Consider the following 26,442-nt stretch of genomic DNA (forward strand, 5'->3'; position numbering starts at 1 on the left):
ATTAATAAACGGATTTTTTAAAACTAAACTCGTAAGCTTAATATTACCGGCCGTTCTTATATATTAATAAAACCGACCGATAGAACCGACTTCGGAAACTCGAAAAGAGGATATTCTATACTCTTCCCGAGAATAAATAATCGAATAACCGCCGCCTAAGCGAGAAATACCCGGTCTCTGTACGGAGTAATCGTCCGCGATATTACGGGACACTTTAGGCCCGATATTTAACCCTAGGTTTATAAATACCTAAGCGTTATAAGATATCGTCCGTTTTCTTTCTTTAACTCCGGTACCGCCGGACTAGACCGTATAATTATCTAGTTTAGCGTACGGTATAAAGTACGATATTTCTTTAAGCCGAGCTATTTATAACGGTAAAATCGATTAGAATAAGGTTATTATTTTCTCGAAGGTATAAAAAAAAAAGAACTATACCGGTAAACCGTATAATATCTTTTATAATAAAGTACGGATATTTATTAAAATATACCGACGGCTAGATATATTAAAAGACTAATACTATATAATATTCCCGGATATTCTTTCCGGCCGTATAGAGGCATTTTATCTTAATTATATCGGACCCGAAAAGAAATAAAACGAAATATACCACCTTATAGATTTGCACTTTAATATAATAATAAACTACGTATAATATTTTACGGATTAAACGATAACCTCTTTCGTAGAAATAAAAAGTAAAAACGTTAAGAAGTAACTTATTAAGGTTTTAGAAATCCTGCTAAATAAGCTTTAACTCGTACAACGAGCCCTCGGAAAAGGATTCGAAGAAAAGATCGCTCTCTATATCTCAGTCGTACGAGCCTGCTAAGGAGTTCTAGAGCTTACACCGGCCCTTATTAACTAAAAGCTAATATACGAAGCGTTATTTTCGGACCTTCGCGTATCGTTAAATATAATAGCGGACTAAATATTATTAGAACGATATTTAATAAAAAGACTATATCGAAACCTGGCTATAAATACGTATTTAATTAATAAACGGTTTATAAATAACCGTATGAAAAGAAATTAACTAACTTATAATAATAAATTATTATATAATAGCCGATTATTAAAATAAGAAAGGATCTAGCGACCCGCCGGTACCTTTTAATTAAGATTATTATATGAAAACTAGAAGTTTAAATAAAAAACCTGCCGAATCTGCTATGAATAAGGCTATTAATTAATAAACCACCTAGACGAAGAGAAGTTTTAAACAAGGAACTAATATTTCTAAGCGTGTAATAGTATCGAATAAGGCCCCCTTTTTTAAAATAAGTATAAAATATTTATTCAAAACTAAAAAAAGAATAAAAAAAACTAGAAAATAACGAAAAGGAGTACGAGTACCTCGATCTAGAAAATATACGATAAGGTATTATTTACCTAACGGACGCCGCGTTTTACTACCGGCTTATTAACGAGGATATCTATTCGGAAGCTATCGTACAGGCCGACTAATTTAATTTTAATAGCCCGTATAGCTAGACTTATTAAAAAAGCTTTAAAATACCGGCGCCGCCTTATTTTTAATAATCGGAAAGCCTCAGGTAAAGGCCTACGTACGAGAGAACCTAGACGTACGAATTAAGTAGACTTCGAGACGCCGAAATTAAGTTTAAAAACTTAAAGCTTATTGCGTTAATTAAAATAATTAATATAAGGAATTTATTAAAAATAATAAAATATTATATCTTAAATATTATGACTTTTTTTCTATTTTCGTTATATAACGCCGACCGCCTTAAAATATATTATAATAATATCTTTAATTTTATTATATAAAATAACGGCGAAATACTTTTTATAATTAAGAAATAAAGACACTCGTTCTTTAATATTAACCGTATAAAAACGATATTATATTTTACCGAAAAATAGCTTCGATACCTCTACCGACGTTTTAAACACCCTCGTATAAAGAAGCTTTATATTCTTTTAAGAACGCCGGCTATAATAATATTAACCCTGCTATTCTCGATAAGATTTAAAAGTTCTGCTCTTAATATTAAGCGTACGATCCGGCGTTATAAAGATTTAAATTCTTATAATAAAATAAATACGACTTTAATTACGAGATTATTATAAACGTCGTTTATATTAACGGGTAGAACGTACTCTACGTAATCGATTCGAGTATATCCTTCTAAGCGGCTATATTCTTATATTCGCTTAGCGTATAAAATATTTAAAATACCCTTTATAAATATTAAATATATGTATATTAAGAACTATTTAACTATATTTCGTATAATTTAAGCATATACTTTTAAAAAACAGCTTCGAGACTATATATAAATAATAAGAATTATTTATAAATAAATACTTATTAAAGCTTATTAAATAATAAATAAAATTAAACGAGCATATATTTCGTTACGTAAAGCTTTTAATATTTTATAAAAAGATTTCGGTTATTATATAAATATTTAAATAATACTTTAAATAATAATTAAAGCTTTAAACGATACGGCTGGCCTTAGTAACTTAATTCTTACCCTACTCGTATTTAAAATATACCTTCGTATTAATAAAAACTTATTACTATTATTAAAAATTTAAGCATAAAGAGAAGCTATATAAGAAATAATAAAGATATTTCGGAAAATATATATAAATATCGATATTTACCGAGCTTTAAATACCCGGAATAAATTAATTATTTATAATATTTTAATATTCCCGCTCCGGCGTAAAGTTTTAATTTAGCGGGAAAAAAAAAGGATAAACTAGACCATATAAGATAATAGTTATCGAAGACCGTACGATCCGGGTAAACACCCCAGACGGCTTAAAAGCTTTTTAAATAACTTAAATTAAGCCGTACTACCGGAAAGAGGCCGAAAAACCGTATAACGAGCCGGATACATAACCAGATTTAGAACAGCCGGTAAATACCCTAAATACCGAACTAATAACCGAGGAAATTACGGTAACTCCTATACGACGTGGCTAAAAACGACTTAAAAAATATCCACTCCGGAACGCTCGAGCCGCCGTATTTTTTACTTAAAAGAAATAGGAGAATTACGACTTAATAATTAAACTTTAATAGAACGAGGTTATTATATCGTTTAGATACCTATTTTAAGAGTTTAACGCGGAGGAGATAAATAATTTCGCCGCATAAGGGGTTTTCGAATTTATTTAATTCGACCCGGGTAAGCATACCGGCCGGAGAATTTTCAAACACGGCTCGTACGAGAGATTAAGGGTAAAACTACGAAGCCGTACGAGAAGTCTAGGCTCGTAATATAGGGCTACGGAGATATAGAAAAGGAGGCTATTTTAACCTAGTTACCGATAATATAGCGGATGAGCTAAAGACTTTTTTGAGTCCTCGGACCGACCCTAATCCGAGACTTTAACGTATAAGGCGAGCTACGCGATATTATATAGTCGTATACTTAGTCGTACGATAAGTTAAACCGATTAATTTACACACGCTTACTAATAAAGCTAAAAACTTAATACCTCGAAAAAACGCTACTTTAAATCGTATTACCCCTATATAAATTAATAGAGTTAAGATTCTATTAATTTAAAACGTATTATAATTATTACGTATAAAATTTAAAAATAACCGTATTAATATATAACGCTTATTTATTATTTATTACGAAAGGACCGAATACCTTCGATATTATAATAATATAAATCGACGATACGTTTAGCTTCGTTATAACCCCCCTTTTTTTAAAAAGGAAAAAAAAACTAGTAAAAAAATAATTTTATATAAAGCTAAAAAATATCTTAACTAAAAACACGCTGATCGAGTTTAACGGAGGTAAGATTCGATTAAAATCATATAATATCCTTTTCGAATAAAAAGGACAGGCTAATTAATTAAAGCTTATCGACTCGAAAGCTATCGATAAAGGCTAATAGTATATCTCGTATTTATTTATTAACTAAAGGTAGCGTATAACTTATCTACCGCCACTTAAGTATAAACCTTAAAAGATAAGAATATTAAAAACTTAAATATACGAATTAAATAATAAATTTAAAATCCGACACGGCGGCCTAAGATATATCCCGCTAGATCTTCACTATATAAAGATATATATCTTTATTAATAATTCCTTCGCAAATAATAAAAACTTAACGTCCTAGCTCGAATACCTAGTCATCTTAGGCTAAAAGCTTAGCCGTACGAGGGATTAATTCGAAATCTAAGGTAATATTATTTATTAAAACTCGACGAAATATAAAAGAATTACTCGAAATATATTAACTAACGAACTATACGATATAATTTCCGGTATCGATAACGGTATTATACTTAATACTACGCTAAAAAGAATTATATAAAACCTCGGATTTTAAGAAGTATTAATAATTCTTTATATAAACTCGAAATTATTTTATAAATATTTAATTAAACTAGGAATAATAAATAAAAAAAGATTAATAATCGATATTATATCGTTTTAAGAATTATATAAAAAAAAGGAGATCTCGGAAATCTATTAAGTCGACGGCCGAAATAACCCTATAAACGCCTTTATTAAAAAATCTCTAAATAAAGCCCTCGAACAGCTAGTATTAATTAATAGGTTATCCGTATACGTAAAAGCGTACGTTAAAAGACTAGACTCGCACGACGAGTAAAAAGAGAGGAAAAAGAGAGATATATTTTCCCCGGACGGGGTATAACGTATCGCGATATACGACGACGCCTTTACTATTATTACTACTTCTATTATTATTATTACTTTTAAACCGTTCTTTTCGATTTCTAACGAGAAATAATATATATTAATATATAATAACTTTACTTATTATTATTATTATTAAAAGACCTACTACTTAATTAAATTAATATTAAAAAGGTATAATATTACTTATAAAGCTTAAACAAGTACCGAATACCGGATTAGCGTAACCCATCCGTACGAGACCCTTATAAAAAAAGACTCGTCTTAAAAAAGGGAGCTACTTAAATCTATTATTAAAATAAAAACTACTAGTATTAAAATAATAAAAACTAAGGTTTTCTATATTACTTTAAAAAAAGTGCTACGTATTTACGCGTATAAACCCCTTTCTTATTTTATTAAGAGGGGTATACGATACCCCTCGTAGCTCGTATTAAAGATAAATATAAATAATAGAATATAACGATTAAACCTCGATTAAACCCGGAACTTATACGTACGTACGAAAGCTCATTTAATAAATATAATAATTAATAAACGATTAAATTAATTATAATTAAAATAGTAGTTTTAAAAATTAAACTCTTTTATATTAATATATATAATTATTAATTAAGATAAGAAATTAATTTAAAGAGAATTAAAATAATTTATACATTTATAAAAAATATAATCGCTAATAAATTAATTAAAATACTAACGGTTAATAAATATAAATTATTTTATAAATAAATAAGCTTTATTAATATTAGCCGGTAAACTTAATAATATTAAAAAAGAGAGATATTAATAAAAGAATTAATTATATTCGAAGCTTTATTAATTAAAAAGAGGTACCGGTTTAAAAAATATAAAATATAAAAAATTAAAATAATAAATATAATTATAATAATAAAAAAAGTTAATTAAATAAACCGTATTATATTTATATTAATGCTAACGTTAAGTACGTTAACTTTAAAAAAGTGTATTAAATATATTAAATAAATAAATATATATACTAAGTCTTATAAAAATATACCTATAAACTAGATGAACCTTACGACTAAAGGTCTAAAATAACTATTAAGAAGAAGGGTAAATCTTTAATTAAAACGAACAGAATGAAAAAGAATAATTAATATAACGATCATACCCCTTAATGGACTACATCTGACAATAGTAGCTAGCATAACACCAACGTCTACATAAGGCCCAGGCCTTGGATCGGACGCTAAATTAACTCTATCCATCCACTCCCCTATAAGCTAGTGCCCGCGCGAACTAACCAAGCACCGAAAACCCCGCCTCCACAATCCCCACCGATCGACGGCCTCGAAAGAAGCGGAAACTTCTCCACCAAGCCGACTGCCACGGGTCCATGAAAACCTGATCGAAATCCCGCTCACCCATGACGCACCGTGCGACCTGGCGAATATTTGGGATTGGCTGTCCCATTACAAGAAGACCGGTCCTGCCAGTCGGCCTTAGCATACTTTCGGACGTCTACACGTTTGTCTGTACAAGGGCCATGCTGCTGTTATCCCGCGTCGATGCGCAACCACTCCTCCCTTCCGAGGCCAGCCTTATTATATTCTAGTTGGCTTGCAAGCGCTCCTGCCTTCCGATGAAGATAACATTGGGAGCGTTCGCCACTGTCTTGGACAGCGTCAAGACGACCGCCGACCTGCGCGTAGACCGCGGCTGCTCGTTCGTCTCGTGCAATGTCGCGACACAGTGGATGTTTCCGGTAGCGATGCGTAGAGAAGGCGACGCGGCTCTGCAGGCTATGGGGACGTTGACGGCGGCAAGGATGCCCGTAATGCAATGAAGGCATGAGGGCACATTCGAGAATTCTGATGGTACATGGCTCCACACAAAACGTCCGCCCATGAACTTTGGGCGAGACCGAAACTGGCTGAATTTGTTCATGTAAGAATCGCCTCCAGGCTAGAAGATATTGATCATGCCTTCCGAGCCGTTCCTTTCCCCCTTGTCGTGCCATCTCAGCCCCAGGGCTTTGTCAGAACATAGCGCTGGACGGCCCGAGACCCTAAGATGGGCCACGAGAACACCCATAATGAATTTTACTGTTATTATGTCCATAAACGTGGTTGGCTTCCTATAACGTATGATCTAATCAGCATCCAGCGATGTGGGGGCTGGAGATCTGCCAACCGTGGTATTTTGTCTGATTTAATATTTTCTTGACTCGGTTGTTCAGCGGCACTTGACATGCGGCCTGCAATCGGCTGGTCCGAGTCATCGAAATAAACGGGACAGTACCGTAGCCGCAGCTCATCAAAGCGCCGCCTCCACGCTAAGAGCAGAGCCGTAAGTCAGCGCGTTGGTAGTGCGTTTCCACAGTACCATAGTCTATTGCGCAGTAGAAAGTACAACAGGCAATTTACGGGCTTGTACCTCCTGGGGCTACACGATAGACGCGTGTAAGACTAGGCACACGGTGAGATCGCCATCCTTAACTGTGACGTGACCTATAACACGCCTGATGGTGGGCCGCTGGGTGTTTGGCCCGATGAACTGACCGTCTGTGGAGAATGAATGTCGCAGGGTCCATGCTTGCCCTTCTCACTCCAACACACGTCGCGCAGCAAGACTGCTGCATACTCGCCCCATTCGTGCTAATATGGTCGACACTCTGATACCCCCACTTTGGGTAGTAGATTACTACAGACCCGCATCAATTGATCCTTGAGCAGGAGCGCAGTTAAAGCCGAAAAAAGGTTAAAGATCTAGATCATTCTATTGTTGCCACCCGGCACCCTCATTATCGTCCTTGGGAAATGTTTTAACTCTATTTTTTGCCATATAAGTAGTCATCGAGAAATATTCAGGTCATCCTATTACTCAAATTAACAGTCGTTCTGCGCGCCTCCGTGCGCCTCCACCCTCACCCCTCACTTCTTACGTCAGTCCTTCAGTTGCAGACTTGCGCGGTAAAACGCCATAGCAAAAGTCTCGGAATCGGCCAGGGAGCGTGCGGCCTACACGTTCGCATCGCAACTGTATGACAATCTATCACGCTCGCTTGTTCCTCCTTGTTCCTCCTTGGTCTGACTATTATCAATCCAAAGCTTCGATCTAATTGACGATGCATCGGGCGCGGAACCAACGACGCAACAGGGCCAAGGTTTGAATCAAGAACCACCAATAGTCAAAAGTCCCGACTCGGATCCCAACTCGGAGTGCAATACTCCTCGGCTACCCTCATCCTCGCTATGTCGCGACCCGATACTATCTGCATTCATACAACTTGGCGTACTCAGGTTGGGAGGCTCACGGGGCACCATATCGACCTTCGACCGTCATAAGGAGTACGTCGTGGCCGAAGCTACACGGATTTCCCCTATGTACCCCAGCAGCGGAGGTGGAACTCGCCTGGTGCTTGGTGGGAAAACGTTTTCTCGAAAAGACTCAATTGCGAACACGTCTTAGTGCCTGCACGAGATGTCCCTGGCACGACGAAAGAGGAACACCCCAGCAGCACTCCTTCGGCGATACCTGTGTCTACAATTCTTGACCTCGCCGAGCATCCACGCTATCGAGACTGCTTTCATGTCAGAGGTGCGCCTTACCATCGCTTCTACACTGGCGTGCCAATTCGGACCCCCAAAGGCATCAACATCGGCGTCTTCTGTGTCTACGACGACCGGCCGCGCGATGCTATCGACGCGGAACACCTTCAGGTTATGCGAGATATCTCGTGCGCCGTTACAGACTATCTCGAGTCTATAAGAGCAACTGAGGGTCTGAAACGAAGCGACCGTATGGTACGAGGGATTAGTAGTTTCGCCGAGAGAGAGTCTACCATTTCCCAATACTGGTTGGGCTCTATGGTCAAGCCAAAACAACCCGAAGCTCAGGAAGCCGTCCTAAACGCCAATCAGCAGAGTCTGCAAGACGACCGGCAACTTGGAGGGACCAGGACCGGTTCTTCGCCGCGACCCTACGGTTTACCGCATCCGCAATCCCCTGTGGTGTCGTCTGACGACTTGCGTGATCAAGCGGTCAAAGGCATATTCAGCAAAGCAGCAAACATCATTCGGGAGGCCATAGAAGTCGAGGGTGTCTTATGCCTGGACGCTTCGATCAGCACCTACGGTGGCTTAGTACCCACGAATGCTGGAGACCGGACGGCCGGTTCATCCGACTTGGATAGAAGTGGTTCGTCAGACACTTCTGGAGATGAAGCTATTGGTGCAAAACCCATAGGCAACGAGGCCGAAAGTCGCAGGTGTCCACTCTTGGGGGTTTCCACATCAAATGCCAGCTGTATCGATGGTGCAGCCACTCCCGACCAACCTATCATCTCGGTATCTGAAGCATTTCTTGCAAAACTAACCAGACGCTTTCCCAACGGCAAGACCTTCGTATTTGACTACAAGGGAATAAGCTTAAGTGTAAACTCTCGTCCTATCCTCCGAGCCTCCTCTGCACTACTGACCCTAGACTTACAGGGCGAATCATCAGAAGATGAGATCAGGCATATCGCTATGCAAGAGTCTGCCAACGCGCCAGAGTCTGTCTCCAAATCGGCCCTGCCCCGCCGGTCCTACGATGCGGACCTCCATGCTGCCTTCTCCGAAGCGCGAAGCATTCTGTTTCTCCCGCTTTGGGATTTCAACAAGGATAGATGGGTTTCAGGCATCTTCGCGTGGACAAAGTCGCCGGTGCGTGTCTTTACAGAGCACGGCGAGCTCAGCTATCTGAAAGCCTTTGGCACGACCATTATGAGCCAACTCGTTCGTCTCGATACGGCATTGGCCGAAAAGGCAAAGTCCGACATGTTAAACTCCATTAGCCACGAGTTGAGGTCACCTCTACATGGTATTTTGGCGGCTGTGGGTGACTTGACCATATCTTCCGTCTCACCAGCCTGATCACTAACTGTATCGGTAGGTGGAGCTTCTTGGTGATACTCCCCTAGACTCATTTCAAGGTATGTTTGCTCCTTTCCCCACGCAATTTGCAACAACTCACATGTCGGACTGCAGGAGATGCACTGCACTCTTTGGGTGCCTGCGGTCGTACACTTTTGGATGTGATTGACCACTTGCTTGATTTTAGCAAGATCAATCGTTTTACCAAGAACGCGCCGCAGCTGTCTAGGGACCGCAGAAACCGGACAATGGCAGTTGGTCGGCAACGCTTGTTCCAGTCGATGCAAAGCAGTTTGGCCGCTGATATCGACATTGCGGGCCTGATTGAGGAGAGCGTCGACACCATGTTCGTCGGTCATAGCTGTAAGCAAGGTCTTTTGGGTCGTGTGTCGGCGTGGTGCCTGTTGCGGCCCGCCTCATCTATTCTCCTCAAGGACATCTGACCAACCCACTGACTTTTGACAGATAACGAAATATCAGCATCGAGAGCAGGAGAATGGGCGTACGGCCATCGCAGGTTCGATGCCTCGTTGGATCCAGCCGAGACGAAGCAAATCTACGGACCGAAACCGTCGGGCGACCATATCAAAATCTACCTTTCAATATCACCTGCCCACAGCTGGCGATCCCATACACAAGCGGGTGCATTTCGGCGTGTGGTTATGAATATCCTTGGCAACGCATGCATGACCTCCTGATCTCCACCTTCTGTACCAACATATACTAACATGATGCGCGACAGTGAAATTCACAAAATCTGGCTTCGTATCGATAGACCTTCGAAAAAACACCGAAAAAACTAGGAAGGGCCGTTCCTTGGAGCAGATCAAGCTCAAGATCAGCGACTCAGGTAGAGGCATGAGCAAGCAATTCGTTAAGCATAATGTCTTCAACGCTTTTACCCAAGAAGATGCTCTAGACCAGGGAACTGGTATAGGGATGAGATTGGTCCAACATACCACCCAACTATTAGGCGGTACTGTGGATGTCATGAGCGAGCCAGATGTCGGTACAGCAGTCACTGTCACGCTGCCATTGATCAACCCTTCGGACGGGGAGAGCCCACCAGATCCTCTGAACGCTCAGGTGGATAAGTTGAGAGGGCTCCGCGTCCGTCTCCTGGGGTTCGACAAAGAGATGGACGGGAGAGGCTTACCAGGGCAACAACCATTGCCAGAAGCCGAGAGTATGGCAATACTGTGTCGCGAATGGTTGCAGCTTGAGCTTGTCGAAGGCACCAGCGACCTCCGTGCGGACCTTATTCTGTGCAGCGATGGCGTTGTGGGAGTGGAAGAAGGGACCATCCGAGGGTCGACAGGTGTCGTCAAGCCAGCGGTGGTAGTTTGCCAAGACGTCATGGTTGCCCGCTATTTTGTGAAGTTGCAAAAAGAACGGGGTCAAGGCCACGTCTTTGAATTCATCGGCATGCCGTCTGTTTTCCCTCTCCATTTGCCGGCATTCCACGATTGCTAATATTTCGCAGAGCCGGTCCTCGCAAGGTAGCGTCTAGTCTGTTACTGGCTCTTGAAAGATGGAAGGAACAGAAAGCCATATCACCGGACTTTCTTCCCCTGGCAACAGAGCCTCCATCCTCCACTAGCTCCAGTAGTGGCCAGGCTCAAAAAAGCCACCTTGGCGCACAAGATGTGTACCCACAGCCTGGTGTCCAGCTCCTACGGATAGGCGATACCCCGGCAGAGATGAAAGTCGAGTCGCGGGCGCCGAGTCCGGCGTCACTTACCAGGCGCAGTGAGAGAACTCACGACAAGAAGATTCTGCTCGTGGACGACAACAGGATAAACCTGCAGGTAAGTACTGCCCAAAAGCCCCTGTTGTGGCATTTCGTGCTGAATCCTAGTAGATCTTGGTGGCTTTTATGAAAAAACTGAAGAAGTCGTATGAGACAGCCAGCAACGGACTGGAGGCGTATGAAGCCTACAAAAGCCATCCAGAGAGTTACTGCTGCATTCTTATGGATATATCCATGCCCGTTATGAACGGTTTACAGTGAGTTCGTTCTTGCTTTTCTCTCCCCATCAACGTATTGCTCGCGAAGACAGCTTGTCTGATATTGTTCCCTTCCCATTCCGCAGATCAACCCTTAGGATACGAGAACTGGAGAAAGACAGGGCGCTTCCTGCCGCCAAGATCATTGCTCTCACTGGTTTAGCCGGTGCAAACACGCAGAAGGAGGCGTTTGCGAGCGGGATCGACGTATACATGACGAAGCCCGCCCAGCTCAAGCGCCTCTCTGAGACGTTGGCGGCGCTGTTCTAGAGCAACTTGGACTAAATACCCAGCTCGTGACCAGTTCAAGGGGGATGATTAAAGAAGCCGCCGGGTATCCCATCATCCATACTTTGGTCTTCCCGGGCATCGCGTTGTCCCTGACCGCCAATAAACACTCAGATAGCCAATGGCTTTATTTTATTTCATTTCTCGAATCACTTTTATTGTCCGTATGCAGCTTCCTAGGCAATGAAAGACAATGAGACAAACCTAGCCCTGATGAGGGCTTGCTCCTCTAAAGCCGGAAGAGTAATGGACCAGAAATTCTAACGCTCAGTCAGTTACTCATACACTTCTTGTTCAGTGAATTTAGCAAAAGGGAAGCTTTGTTTCCCGTAGAAACGAGAGCAGTGCTTCCCTTCCGCATGTGGTGGTGAAGAGGACGGCAGTCGTGAGAGAGAGCCCCATGAGCTGCCTCCGTAACTGCTGCTGCTCTCTGCCGAAGTGCCGACAGGAGTGGAAGAGATGAACTCGTACTGTAGTCGCTCGAGACCATCCGACAGTGTCCCCTTGCTGATGAAGGTGTAGCCGTATGGTCGATGTTCCACTTTGAACATCAGTAAGCTGCAGCGAAGGATCGGCGGGTTTAGCACAATCGGGCTCGGGGGCTGGGGACGATGGAGAATTGCATTACAAGTCCCCTAGAACATACCATTATTAACGTGGAGCCGGATCGCGACCTGGCGCGCCATTAGGGTCAACTATCCAATCTTCCTGCTGCGCAAGAACTTCTCTTCAAGACACACCGAAGGGAGGATGCTGGGTGGGGAATTGCTCCTCCAGAGCCTGCGTTGCGGCCGTCCCAGGAACAGGAATTAACATCCAGCTCTATGGGTCGTTTGGATAAACAGATATCTATTACCCACAGTGACGGTCATGATTCCTGTCGTCCAATCTAATTGACCTATCGCACGCGTTTCAGCTTCGCCCAAAAACAAAGCATTACCCTACTCAAGCCTACCTAGACAATCGCTACCTCACCTAATAATGATCAGGCCTGCCGTGGCCTAGGCTATATGTATAATTGTTTGTTAGGTCTACGTACAGTAATAGCCAGCTACATGTTGTTGCCCGCTACACATCTACAGTTGCAATATCAGCTTCCATGCCTTGAATCCGCCAAAAGCACACGAATGAAGTGCATTGCCATCGGGGCGACTATCTGTCCGTTATCTTCCCATCATCGCCCATCGCCCATCCCATACGACTCCCGAATTATGAATGGCTTCACAGTCGCTTCGCCGCCTCCTGCCAAAAATCCAGGCAAGCACAGACCCTAACGAGCTTTTCTTCCGTGTCCAGGCTTGCCGGCGTGGCCACCGTGTCCACCGTGTGCGTCAAATACCGCCTACTGCGCGCGTTTTGGCCCACCGCAGTCCGCAGCGGTTGCAGAGGTTGCGCAGGCCGCCGGGCCCGCGGCGCCACTCGGGCGAGACCTTGGTGTGGCAGTTGGCGCAGCCTTGGGCCGGGTCGCCGCCGTGCCGCCGAAACCGCCGCCGTGGCGTGTCGCGCTTCTGGAGCGTTTCCAGCTCCTTGTGCAGATCCCGGTTCGCCGCCCGCAGCCGGTGGATCTCGTAGATAAGCGGTCCGCACCCCTCCGTGTCGAGGCCTCGCAGCACGTCGTCGTCGTCGTCGTCGCCGCCGCCCGGCAATGGGGACGGCGCTTTCTTGCTGGTCAATGGAGTGGAGTGGTGCTGTTACTCGCAGTCCACTTCTTATTGGTGCTGGTGTCCACGGACGACGAGGCTTTGTGTCGCCGGTCGGGCGGCCGCAGGATGCTGCAGTGGGCTAGCAGGTAGTACGGCCGTCGGCGGTCGCCCAGCGGGCCCGGGTAGACCACGACGCTAGCTTCGAGACGGTGACCGCGCCCACTGAGGAGGGTCAACGTCGACGACACGACAGCGCCCTCGTGCGCGCGGGTGAGCAGGTTCTCGAACTTGGTCCGGGCCTCGTCTTGCTGAATCAGGTCCTGGAGCGTCGTCCCAACCAGGTCTTCTGCGGGTATGCCCAACGGCTTTCGGGGGTCCCCAAACAGGTGCAGGACCAAGCCCGATGTCGACAGCGAGACCCAGAAGCCGTGCTTTCTGGAACGCTCGTCGGCGCTGCGAAGGGCGCGGTTGCTGAGGGGTGCAATGGGCTGCTGGAGAAGCGTGGTGGTGACCCAGCGCCGACCGCTGTCGGTCTGAATAGAGCAGGTGCCCTGGAACCACATGTACTGACCAGATCGCGCTTTCAACCGCAGGGTGAGGTTCGATTCCAATGCCTCGGCCTTCGTAAACTCTCTCATCAACACAGCGACATCCGAAGGTTGATATATAACATCCAGAGACTCGCCAATCAGGTCACTGGTACCGTAACCAAGTGTCTGGTGCGACGAAGAGGTGCAGACAATCACTCCCTTGGGCGACATGACTTGCACCAACGCACTCATGTCCTCGAGCAGTGTCCTATTCCAACATTTGGCTTTTGATGAGATGTTGACGTTTTGTAAGTACTGAATGCAGCAGTTAAGGTCCAGAGGCTGGCCCGAAACCTCGCTGCTGACATCCCTGGACTCGTCGCTGAGATCCACACTCATGAGTTCGACGGCCGGCGCGATCGCACCGCCATGTTGGCCGACAGAGGCGACTGCAGGGTCAGACCACCCGACCGCAGGGGCTGGCGTCGGATTCAGCCCATTCGCGAGCGAGTTCTGCTCGCTGATCAGGCAAGACGGCGTGTCCAAACTTGACTGGCACCTCACAGCAGGTGGAGAGATATCGTAACAGTTGGAGAAACCGAAAAGAAACCGAGGTGCCAAGGTCGGTCCCCACGGGATGGGCATCAGGGCCAGGTGGTTTATAAAAGCCCCCCCCCGACTTCTTGTAGTTGGTGATGCTGTGCTCGGTCTCACACCGCTCGGCAACCTTCTGCTTCAGGATGTAAGCGGACGAGCTGCTGACGGACTGTCTGGAGCCCCGGGCACAACCACAACGTCTGGAGACTGGAGGAAGCGGCAGTTGGCGCCTATCACCTCATCGCGAGTATAGCCAGTAAAGGCCAAAAAGTTGTCCGAAACGAATATAACCCTGTCGAGGGGGTCCGATGCGTCTGTGACGACAAAGGGCAGTAGGAAGTGCGTGGTGCTAGGATCGAGTTGCGGATTAGGTCGGCTCTCGAGCAGCGCCAGAGCGAGAGTGATTTCGAATGGCCATGTTTCTCCAGGGGCTGACGCCAGGCTGCCTTGCGGTTGGGAGAATGGGAATGCGGCATTGTATGGTGGGTAGCACAATCCACTGTCCACATCATACGATGAATAGGGGGAGAGCCCAATATAGGAAGGAGGTGAAACAGACGGCAAAGGGGCATTACCGTTCAGGCTGAGTATTAAGTCTAAGCCATCCCCCAGTTTCAAAGGCTAACAGGCATTATGGGGTTCATCCCAGGAGGCTTCCTCTCCGGCCTGTTGAAGTAACGAATATTCAAACACATGGGAGATCGATATAGCGGCTAGGGTGCTAAGATCGCTTTGAGCTTTAGTGCATGTTCGTGTGTTGACCCCAGTAATTAACTTGGCGTTGCCAGAGTCGTCCCTTACGTACCAGTACTGATATTGAAGTCGGCAGGCCCTATCGGACACTTAGCATCAAGGATGTAACGGAAAAGGCGGAGATAAAGTAGTTAACGACATTAAGCAGTCTTATAACAACTGGATATATCTTAGATGTACAAGTGTTGATTAGTTGCCGATGTTAACGGTGTGATAGAGAGCTGATATTATGCCCGACTATAAAACTAGACTTAATAGCTTTAAATACTACAAGTGGTTTAATAACCCGCAGAGCAGTACATTTAACGAGTTTGAAGTTCACTTCACAGTAAACGTCACATGGTATTTATCTTATATATGTTTGTAGAACTGGAAGCCCGTCTACACATATTAGCCGGGATAGCGGACATTTAGGTCCGCACCAAAAGTAATAACGAAGGAAATTATGGTGGCAAAGTGCTAGTCTACATCCGTACTATGTTTAGGGTTGGCTACGCCTATTCAGAGACGTGCCGCGGAAATGCTTACCAATAAAAGATTGCCTAAAAACTAAGCAACAGCGCGGCCGTTAGTAACTAGTGCGTAGATAGCCTCTAGGGTCGTCAGGGGATTTTTACCACCCTAACCTTTAGCGATAAGAGTCTAGACCTATGCGACGTGGGGGTATGGGGCAGTATCTTAATGCCGGAGTGAGCTCGGCATTAGTTATGCTTTCTCGAGTTTTTACGAGTATAACCCTATAACTGTCGGGTTTCTTGCCGGCAAACATGTATGCGATTCTTAATTCTGGCATACATTCTTATGATCGCGGTTTTAAAAGTCTATTATATTTTACCCGGCCTTTTTGCTCTTAACTAATACTGTTTAACCCCTACTACTAACACTGTACAAATTAGGGGTTCTACTAAATTAGTAACGACAAAGCCTAGAGATAGGTTATAGAAAAACAAGCGACCGCTAGCACAATAACCCTTCACATGGCGCTACGTTATATAGTAAAGAACTCTATTATTAATATTAATCAATATTTACTTTTAGCATTATATATATAACTCTAGATAAAGTAGTAAGGGTTATACTTAATTAGTTAAACAGTAGTGGACTATGCGCTTGTGCTCACCACCGCGCTTCAAAATATCGCCCAGCAATTAGAAGAACTCCGGAACAGCGCAGTCCTCGGCGGCAGCGCCTAGACGAGCCCTTAGGCCTCCTACGCGTAAGTCGCAAACAGGCCCCCGACGAGCCATCCGAGCAACGTACGTATACTTATATCGATAAACACGACGCCCTTTCTTATATTTAATAATAAAGCCGATATTAAGGGGATTTACGGGCATCGCTTAGGTCGCAAAACATGGCCGAGAGCGCATCAAGCAGTGTTATTATATAGACGGAGAAAATGTCCGGACTGATATGTTCATTCTTTTTGCTGCGATACCGTAAGAATGCACACTTCCACCTTTATTTCCCTCACTTCGGCCTCTTGTACCAGCGCGATCATTACGGCCAGTAAGTAAGGATCCTCGTTGGCATTCTAGGAAAGAGGTGGCGGGGTTAATAAAGGCAAGAGCTATTTTGGCGGCGGCGGAGTTCGCGAAGCTCGTGGACAGAAAAGTCTAGTATCCGACAAATTTATACGAGCGTTTATAGAAACGGAATCGAGGTGTTTCGGTCTACTTAAGACGAAACAAGCTGGTAAGAAGATTCGGGGTCGGATCGGTCAACTCTTAGCCTGTCGATCTTGGCCGGGAAACAACGCATTAAGGTCATCGAGTCTCTGCTACTCGAACGGCGACGGTATTATAGGAGGCTTCAGTGAGGCATCGGCTTTAGAAATCTGCCTAGGTGGACATTCTACAAAGCGCCAGTTTAGGAATTATAAATGTTTCTCGGCCCAGAAGGGAGGAAGCACGAACAGTATTAGGTCTTGCCAAAAAATGACTCGGATGGATGCAGCTGCTGATTTCGTAGTCTCTATAGGCATAGCTAGTGCACTTCTCTACACCGGCGTCCTACAACTACTACTCGGCGTGCACAGGAGGGCAATAGTCGATACAAACTTGCAAATTGTTGATAGCGGTCGCATACCCGAGGCGTGCAATAAGCGGCTAGAACGAGAGAACCGGCCTCCGAACCGAGGGTCGATAAACAGAGTGCGCACGTGTGCTAAATGAATTCAAAGCTCGAGGTCGTTGCTCGGAGTGGCCGCGGGTGGGTGACTGAGGACGCGTTGGCGAATTGGCATGACATATACGGAGCTGAGAGAAGCGATTCAGCTGGCTCGAGCGTCGCAACACCTAGCCCTTACCACACAAGGCCGGATGTCGCGCACCGGAAAGTAATGCCTGCATTCATTCGGCTCTGCCTGTGGGCTTGATAGCACCTCTCTGCAACGTCGTACAGAGCGCACACCTAGGCACGCTTAAGAGTGCTATCGACTTCACATATTCACACCAACCGACGCCCGCGACAGACACCGAGCCGACGTGGCACAGACGCAACGAAAAAGTGCCTTCGCAGCGCAGAATGAGGCTACTCCTGTAACCGAAGGGCCACACGAGACCTACATAAATGCTTGCTGGATACAGAGTCACGCAAAAGTGAGCGTCGATTGCATCTTAATATAGGTATCCTAGGGGTAGACGTTAACGCGGACAACGAAACGATTTAATGTGTCTATCCATCTCACATCATAACCCTAGGCTCATCGCAATGCCATTATGGGGGGAAGCATGCAGGCGAACCTCGAGTCAGTGTAGAGATCAAGGACGACTACCTAGAGAAATACTCGTAAATGGCTCTCTTGCCATTCACCGTAACGATGCTCTCCAAGTTCCCTGAATTGATAAAAAGACTTGCATGTGCAAGTTATCACGCTATTTCTTCGAATAATCATAGTAGACGCCTCACTCGCCCCGTACATGCCGACCGCCAGTGCTCCATTCTCTGCCCTTGCCAATTCGCTGGAACTTTCAGTCTCGTCGATTCTTTACGCTATGGATCACGCAGTGGTGGTGCTCGGCTGCGGGGTGGGGAACCGTCGGTGGGGGTGCGTTTACCGTGCGATGACGCGTGCAGGTCGGCCGTGGCAATGTCTATCACGCTGGTTTCGTGAGGGCTGGGTGGCCTCGTTGGCCATAAGGAGCCCCTGCGTGCCGGCGTGCTTCGGGTTCGCTGGCAATTCGCAACTTTCAAATAGCGATCGTGGTCGTTATGCTGTCGTCTCTCTTGCTATGCGGAAGCGTGGTCGCCTTGTAGTGTTGGTAGCAATTGGTCTTCATGCTGCCGTGACCAAGTCGGGAGCTTTGTCCTCGCACCTGTTGTGCTCGCTGCCATGCCGTGTCGGATTTGGGTCTATGTTGTCGGTCGTCGGCGTATGCCATGCAGCGTGTCGTCGGTACGTAGGAGAAACCGTTCTTTTCCTCGCTGCTCAGTTATGTCGGAGAAGTTACGCAGGGCAGTAGTTGTTGTTTCAAGCTCTGCCTGCAGTAGAACAAGAAGCACGACTCCACCTAGTACAGCCGCTTTCCCTGTGGCTTACCAGACGCCAATGCCTTCAATGCAATGATTACTTCGGTCAATTTCAATCTACCGATCGAAGTATGTAGTAGCGCGTCTCCCCCTCCCACCCAATCAGTCTCCCAGGAGTCGAAGCCCTTCTAATTTGGGTGTGTTACATTTTTTCCAATGAGTAACAGACATGCACCCCTCACGATTTGCAATATCGAATTGTCCTGCAGGAGTGCCATATACGGCCACCCTACAGCAAGTGTTCGGGGTCCCTCCGGATCAAGAAAGCGTAACCTGACGTAGCTTTTCTAAGCGACTGACGTCACTTGCGCATTTGCTAACTGAATGGTCAGAGATTGACTCTTGGCTGCTATGCCAGATTGAATTGAATAACTGTGCTGGACGTTTGGCTTCAGGTCGAGTTGTCGTGGGATTTCAGAGACACACCTCTACTAATTAGTCTAATTACTATTATTACTAGCTTCACATCGAGTTATGGTACTGCAAACACTTTCCTGAAATTAATCATGGACTACTCGAATACCACATCCAGAATAAACTCTTCGCCGAATCTATTATAGGATAGTACAACTCTTTACTCGGAAAGCTGCGATATCACGGACCCTACTATACGCGAGCTCGACCAGCAGATCATACTCAATAACATGATCCTCTTTGCTAACGGAGGCATGTCATACATGCTCCAAGGCCCGGGCCTCCAAAGCAATCTTTCAGCAGTATATGCGCATCCGTTAGCCTGCGGAAAGCAGGTCTGCCCTATTACAAGAAGAAGCTAATCCCGCCGAGCAAGCTTGATAATGGTTAGCAACTCTACCATAATCATCTCCAGGCTGTACCACCAATCGTGCCTACAGCGGCCGCGTTGGGCACCCCGATGGTGGGATACGAACCATATGGTGTGACGATAAAGCCGCCGCCGCCCTTGCCCGAGACGCGACACAACCCCAACGACCCGCCATTCAACCAACAACCTGCGGGAGGGGTGCTAGAGGTTACGGGCTCGAGTCAAGCTGCCGCCACGTCACAGCCGTCACCAGCATCAGCTTTTTCTTCCACTGCTCATGCCTCGGAATGGGGTGCACCGCGACAGAATGTGCATCACCATCCGGAGAACTCGCGGAGTGCGATCCCGACCGCGCAGCAAAAGAAGCAGTACCACCAATACCAGAAGCAACTACACGAACGCGGACTAGTCGAGATTAAAGCGGCGGCGACGGCAGCCGCAGCAGAAGCCACAGCCATAGCGACAACGAAAGCGACAGCGACATCACCGCCGGAAGAAGAACAAAACGTGGACAGGATGATGGCGCAGGATATGTCCACCGCCAAAAAGGAGCTGGCACAGATGAGGGTGTATCTACAGAACGTCGCACGACAGCAGCGAATGATGGTTGACGACACGCTCAATCGATGGACGAGATCAGGGTAGATGATAGAGTTCAAGCTTGGTTGGGTCAATGAACAGATGGGTTACATCAAGCCGCCATCCTCATCCGTACTTAAACATAAGCGCGGTTGATTTTTAATGCTTTCACTTCAGGCTTAGAGCGCCAAACTTGTAGAGTGAGAATCTGGCAGGGCTTGCGAGGTGTCATTGAGTTATTCTAACTGGGTTATTCATTTCTGCTTTGGCGTAGCAGACCTCTTAATTCAATACCGAAAATTCATATCCACGAACATTACTGGATAACGGCAGATTGTGAAGCCAAGGCGGGCTTTCCTTTATGTAGCTGATAAGAACAGAGCACGTGTTTAGTTTTCAATTCTACTCAGTACAGATAAAACATCTACTAGTAACCGAGACACGTAATATAACTAAATTTGTTTAACCGGCACTTGTTTCCATCTTACTATGCAATATCCAAAGAAGCATCACAATAAATGCAGCCTATCGTTGCCTCAGTTACATAGCTCAGGAGAGCCATCGTTACGCGGATTCGGAATGCAACTGGGCTCGTTCTCTGTCAGCAGTGCAGTAAGAAAAGCGTGGACAAAAAGAAGTGCAGGGGCCGATCATAGTCCAAGACCGTTCGTAGTGGGGGATGGTTCCCTGGCACGCAGCTAAGACAGAAGGTTCACGTCTCTTCTGGTCCGCACCCCACACTTTCTGACAGAGCTTTGACCCCACACTGTGGAGTGCCAAAACACCTTCACGTTCTGCCTTCGTAGCCGATTCAAGGGTATCACCAAGCTCTACATTCGGATTATAGACATAATATTATGTATGCCCTTTCTGATATATAGGAGTATAAACTGGTTAAGCTGTAATAGGGCAGGTGTAAACCTTAAGATGTAGAGCTGTTAATGGCGCCGCCGGTTTAAATCAGGAAAGTCAGCGAACAGCAGCAGACTTGGAGCGAACGGGGCTGCGCAAAAATTTATCCTCGTTAAAACGAGCTTAAGAGGAATCGGCGCACCATCTCGAAAAGGGTATAATTGGACACTACGGTCGGACGAAAGAGAACAATTGGTTCGATCTCCCGCACACGACTCGGTGGCAATTGAGGAACCAGAAAGTGCATCCGTATGTACTAGCAAGTACGCCACGACCAACTAATGGGACACGACAGCACCGGTGCCTATTTCTGTCCCCATCCCCAAATTTGCTCCTGTTCGCTGGCTGGCATCTTTTGGAGCGCCATTAGTAACTCACTACACCCTGAAGTTTTACATCTACCCTACCGTAGCTTAGGTATCTTGCACTTCTATACGTCGGAAAAAAGTGTATGCAGTATAACGGCCATAATTCGAATAGAGAGGTTCGAGATACACTTTTAAACCGACTACGAAGAAGTACATTCTAATCGCGAAACCCCTAGCGTCGCCAAAATGAGCTGCATATATATAAGTCGCATAATTGAGTATTGACTGGTCTCTCTGAGGACTGTACCTTGAGTACGACGCCAATAGGGTCGAATCGAGCAGTATGGCCAGAGACAGATGTGAGGCTGGTGCGTTCCGCTTGAATCACCCGCAGCGACTTCCTGGGTGCAGGATGGGCGATATCCCCCGTCGACCACGATACTAGCAAATCCGACAGTGCCAGACGAGTCATATCAACCAAACCACTCATCTCGAATGGTTCAGTCTGGAGACTTGAGCCTTAAAGTACAGTGCAGCCACTCTGATTTGGTAACGCAAGCCGGGAGTCATGGGACGCACTATACCTAGCAGGTTGGACTGCTGCCCTCGGATTCGCTAGGCCTCTGTCGACATGAATGTCGACACAGATGCTGAGTGCGAAACCGACCTACTATGGTGTTAGGGGTAAGTTTTCCCTTTTCTACTTATACTATGACCCATCCATACACGGGCCAAAACCTTGGCATCCCCTCCTAATATATTTTATTAGTATTTTGTATGTATTCTATTGGCCTCGATCACAGCCATACATCTCTCAGGCATAGATTATAAAAGTAACTGTAATAATTATCCGGTAATTCATCCCAGGCCTCCTTAACCTAAATCCGAAGCCGGCCATACGAAGGCTTCTCGATAAGACCGTACTTATCTTTAATATAATCCTTCATCCAATTCCAACACATCTCTACTAAATTTAAATCAAGGGAATAAGGTAGCCATTAGATAATTTAGATACCTCTTTCCTATAGACCTAGAATCGTATCACTAGCAGAATAAGCTGGCGCACCATCCTGCATTAGAACCAGCTAGCCCCCGAGCTATTATTAACAAAGTTATATCCAGTCATGGATAATTAGAATTATATAAGATCGATATGTCTCGGCAATAATAAAACCCTAATCCTTTTCCCAAAATATACCAGGTCCCTTTCTAAGGCCCGAAAAACAGCCCGAAAACATCCAGCCGTGCTTTCGTTAATATCGCTCGATGATACAGGTTGGATCCCATTCCTCTCCCGGTCTTCGAGTAACGTATTGTTTCCGATAGTATCCTCCCGTAATCCAGGTCTCGTCGGGCCAAAGGACTCGAGCCTATTGTTCTGGGGTCCAGTCCTTATATTCGAAGGCCCAGGCCAGGCGTTTCTGTCGGTTAGGTTCGGATATTGGTAGTTTCTAAGGGGCACTATATCTTTTAAATCCAAATCGACGGAGGGTAGATCGTATAACGTATACTCTAAAGAAGGACTGGAAAAGGATAACGGAGAGTTAGAGGTACGAGGCTCTGCGTCCTTCTTTAGAGCTAGTCACGAAAGAAACGAGTTCTTTTTCTTACTCACGGAAAAGGATCCGAGGTCGGCCAGACCTCTTCGCTATATTGCTCGAAGGAGCCTAATAGCAGTCTTAATCTAGTCGATAGAAAATCCGGTAATATCGTGGATCTCGGCTTTCGTTTTATTACCCTCAAAATAAAAGGTTCGGATACGTTGGCGGTCGTCGTTCGTAAGGTGTTTCGTACCCATCGTATCGTACTGCGTATCGTAATTAAGGAACGCGTCATTTTCTAAAAGAATAAAAAGAAGTACCGATTTTCTGAGCCCAAGTAGGCTATACTGTAATTAGTATAGTGCCTCCTTGGCAATGGATTATCGGTACCTGACAAGGGGGGGGGAAACTTATGCCTGATACCGCAGTAGAGTATACTGTAATAGCGCCTACTGACACGGCAGGCGCCGACCCTGTGGCCGTATACGACATCCCTGACGATGACGGCGGCACTCTCATCTCAACAGTCCCACGAGGCAGAAGAGTAAGCTTCGAATGATTTCCACACCACCTATTTGCAGGTTTCCTATCTCCTTTGGCACCGTGGGATTGTTGGTAGAATATTGAAAATGAAGATTTACTACTTAAATTGTTGGTTAATTATCGGGACTGTTTTGCTAATGGTTAGGGATGGGCCGAACTTGTGAATTAGCCTGGTTCACTATCTTAACCTCTGCCTATTCGTAATCCAAGGTCGGATAAAGTAATTAAGGTTCCTTACATAACCATCTTTTATGAGATAAGTATCTATCTGTGAACTCGATCAGTACGGAACATGGCGTTAACGATATTGTTATCGCGAATATAGCGACTTACCCACTATACGAAAGCAACATCACTCCACTATACGTCGTAGGATACCAGCTTTATGAACAAGTAGACACTGGGATAGTAAGGGATAATTACCCTCTGAAAGTGTGTCAGTTTCTTATTAGTACCTGCACAGCTCTTCTTCGATCTGCGACCAACGGCAACTTGAGACGAGCCACTAAACGCTGGTAGATTGCGATATAGGCGTAATCAGCTTTAGTAGCTACTCAAGGCCCGTTACGTACTCATCTAATGTACCGATCGCCAGGCGGAGTCTTAGCCGTTTGGGGTCTTGGAGTATGTTAGTAAATACCTCGTATAATGCCTGCCACGCATTTATGTCCTCGAAAAGCGCTTTGCCGGCTATCTCGTACTGATTTCTTACACGCGAAACGAGGGACGGGTCTTGTCATTACATAAAACGGAAAGGGTCCATGTACGGCTGGCACTAAAGATTACAGCCTGGGCCAAATATATCCAGGGAACGCGATCAATATATATCAAACGGCTAACCAAAAGTGCCCTCTCAGCTGCAGAAGCTGTGCTGTAGGCGTTCTATACCGCAGCACCCCCACACCCCAATATTTGATCCCAGTGGATGTCAGCTAGGGCGCACGCTATCTAGGTCATTCCAATTCCGCCTCGCGCTGTTGGACTAAAATCCTGCCTTTTTTATTATCATAGTTTGTCAAATCATATTACAGACATCGAGCTCGAGGCTTTGGCGTGTCCATTCGTAGGTCATTAGGAGATTTGCTGTTCTTTGACCAAGCAATGACGGCCAGTTTCATACCAGCGAAAAGCAAATACGGTGATTGACTTTCCAAAGACTGAGTTTTGTCCCGTATGTGCGCCGATATAACCCTTGTACATCGAACTGTTCGAAACTGGTAACCTTAATGACGAAGCCAAATGGAGCCAGTTGTTTGCATAATGTTGTAAAGGCAGGGACTTATTTCAACAAAGCTCTCCAACCGTCCAAAGCAGCTACATCATCAAGAACGCAAGCTCCAAAATCTGATAAGATCTGTCGTAGCTGAGATCTTGTATCTGTGCTGGCGTACAAGTAACGAACAAGCCTGCCAAACCAGGTAACAAAAGAATAATTTGTGATTTCCCACTCCGCCAGATCGTGTACGAATTTAGCCGCTGCTAGGTATATATAGGGATCTATAGCGTATTTGTGAGCAAAAAGCCACACCTGAACATGCTCAACAAAGTACTCCGTAGGCCTTTGTACAGTCTTCTTTGGCAAAATCTCAGGCGAGGCTGCTGTAATGTATTTGGCTGTGAAGTCTGATATGGTACGTTTTCTGACCTGAAAGAGCTCACAGTCACACAAGAGGTCACCGATCTTGCGTTTCTTGCCGACACGGCCTTCAACATGGTGCGTACAGCTTGAGGTGGCCGTATCAGCAGCTTGGCTACATGAAACCAGAGAGTACGAGAAATTGAGCATTTCGCTCTTATCTGTTATGGGCGGTATTGGTGGCACGTTAACGTTGGATTTCTCCTGTTCTGTAGCAACAGTCGTCGCACAAGTGTAATCTCTCGTATAGGTGAACTCGAGGAATCGTAGGAATACGCCGTGATTTACGTCTTCCCATATCAAGCAACCTTCTGAAACCCCGTTTGTAGCACGAGACACTAGGTCGTTTAAGAGAACTGAATGTCCGGTAATAAAGCCAGGATGAACGTGGAACTCGATCTTCTCGGCGCCAACAATGAATTTGAGTGTTCTTGAGCGAAGCTTGATTTTGTTAGCACGGCCAACGTTGCTATGTCAGACCTTACAGATCAAAGTTATGTGCCCGAAGCGGCTGGCTACCTCCGCAGTAGCTTCTAGCGACATGGTGAATGGAAGAGGGACGTCTGGCTTCCCAGGTGGGTTGGTCGACTTTGTACTAGTCTTGGACGGCATAGCTGGTTCCAATGGCATTCAAGATAGAATTGAGGTAAGAATTCAAAGCGGTAATTTCTGTTAGATTGCCTACGACAAATTAATATGGATGGAATTGACCCTTTATAATGCGATCCTTAGTCAGGGAAATCGAGCTCAGCACCCCGAGGGAGGTCTTTGCATAGTCACCAGCATTGAACATATTTTGTGGGCCGTTGGCGCTGAAGGCATCTTCATCACTACAGCTTTGCTTCGGCGGCTAGGCACGGCAAACCGTCTTCCTACCAAGGTTGGAAAACGGCAATCGAATTTCGGTCTCTAAGCCAGGGCAGCCGTTCGCTTCAGCAGTGGGATATGGCAATTGGCTAGTCTGTCAGGTTCACTGACTAATAGGCATGGTCGCAAAGGTAGCGTAGCTTCATTCAATCACAGCCTATGTAGTTAACACGAGCTCATTATGGAATGGTACATGCCTTACCACGAACCCAATCGCGCCTCTCCTGGCGCATCCGTTTGAATATAATTAGCACCCAGTCGGAAGCGTCGGCCGCGTTGCTACTCGATAATCAATGAGTATTGAGAGGTCATTAATGCAATCCCCAGCGTTGTGTGAGATCTACTTTTTGATGCTGGCTCTGCTGGTTGCTTG

The 26,442-nt window shown here is 45.5% G+C and overlaps 6 protein-coding genes across 6 annotated transcripts; 2 read left to right on the top strand and 4 right to left on the bottom strand.

Annotated features, from left to right (window-relative positions):
• Positions 1-6,245: 6,245 nt before the first annotated feature.
• PG994_003301 (uncharacterized protein) lies at positions 6,246-6,542 on the bottom strand (the record flags this gene model as incomplete). The annotated part of the gene is made up of 1 exon (XM_066854710.1): positions 6,246-6,542. One exon carries the CDS (start codon positions 6,540-6,542, stop codon positions 6,246-6,248), a length of 297 nt encoding a protein of 98 aa, XP_066718988.1.
• Positions 6,543-8,018: 1,476 nt separating this feature from the next.
• PG994_003302 (hybrid signal transduction histidine kinase A) lies at positions 8,019-11,827 on the top strand (the record flags this gene model as incomplete). Its single annotated transcript, XM_066854711.1, has 10 exons — positions 8,019-8,058; positions 8,106-9,070; positions 9,128-9,511; positions 9,570-9,609; positions 9,665-9,913; positions 10,016-10,192; positions 10,326-10,980; positions 11,034-11,358; positions 11,412-11,557; positions 11,611-11,827. 10 exons carry the CDS (start codon positions 8,019-8,021, stop codon positions 11,825-11,827), a joined length of 3,198 nt encoding a protein of 1,065 aa, XP_066718989.1.
• A 1,349-nt stretch (positions 11,828-13,176) lies between these two features.
• On the bottom strand, positions 13,177-14,663 carry PG994_003303 (putative white collar 1 protein; the record flags this gene model as incomplete). The annotated part of the gene is made up of 2 exons (XM_066854712.1): positions 13,177-13,510; positions 13,579-14,663. The coding sequence occupies 2 exons, from the start codon at positions 14,661-14,663 to the stop codon at positions 13,177-13,179; spliced, it is 1,419 nt and encodes a 472-aa protein (XP_066718990.1).
• Positions 14,664-19,543: 4,880 nt separating this feature from the next.
• Positions 19,544-20,328, top strand: PG994_003304 (uncharacterized protein; the record flags this gene model as incomplete). Its single annotated transcript, XM_066854713.1, has 2 exons — positions 19,544-19,648; positions 19,729-20,328. The coding sequence occupies 2 exons, from the start codon at positions 19,544-19,546 to the stop codon at positions 20,326-20,328; spliced, it is 705 nt and encodes a 234-aa protein (XP_066718991.1).
• A 2,292-nt stretch (positions 20,329-22,620) lies between these two features.
• PG994_003305 (uncharacterized protein) lies at positions 22,621-23,318 on the bottom strand (the record flags this gene model as incomplete). Its single annotated transcript, XM_066854714.1, has 2 exons — positions 22,621-23,005; positions 23,098-23,318. The coding sequence occupies 2 exons, from the start codon at positions 23,316-23,318 to the stop codon at positions 22,621-22,623; spliced, it is 606 nt and encodes a 201-aa protein (XP_066718992.1).
• Positions 23,319-24,845: 1,527 nt separating this feature from the next.
• PG994_003306 (uncharacterized protein) lies at positions 24,846-25,814 on the bottom strand (the record flags this gene model as incomplete). Its single annotated transcript, XM_066854715.1, has 2 exons — positions 24,846-25,643; positions 25,722-25,814. 2 exons carry the CDS (start codon positions 25,812-25,814, stop codon positions 24,846-24,848), a joined length of 891 nt encoding a protein of 296 aa, XP_066718993.1.
• Positions 25,815-26,442: the final 628 nt, after the last annotated feature.

Source organism: Apiospora phragmitis (assembly GCF_038363925.1).
Source record: "Apiospora phragmitis strain CBS 135458 chromosome Unknown utg000004l:1.0-3135199.0:1.0-3139288.0, whole genome shotgun sequence".
NCBI classification, from domain to species: domain Eukaryota; kingdom Fungi; phylum Ascomycota; class Sordariomycetes; order Amphisphaeriales; family Apiosporaceae; genus Apiospora; species Apiospora phragmitis.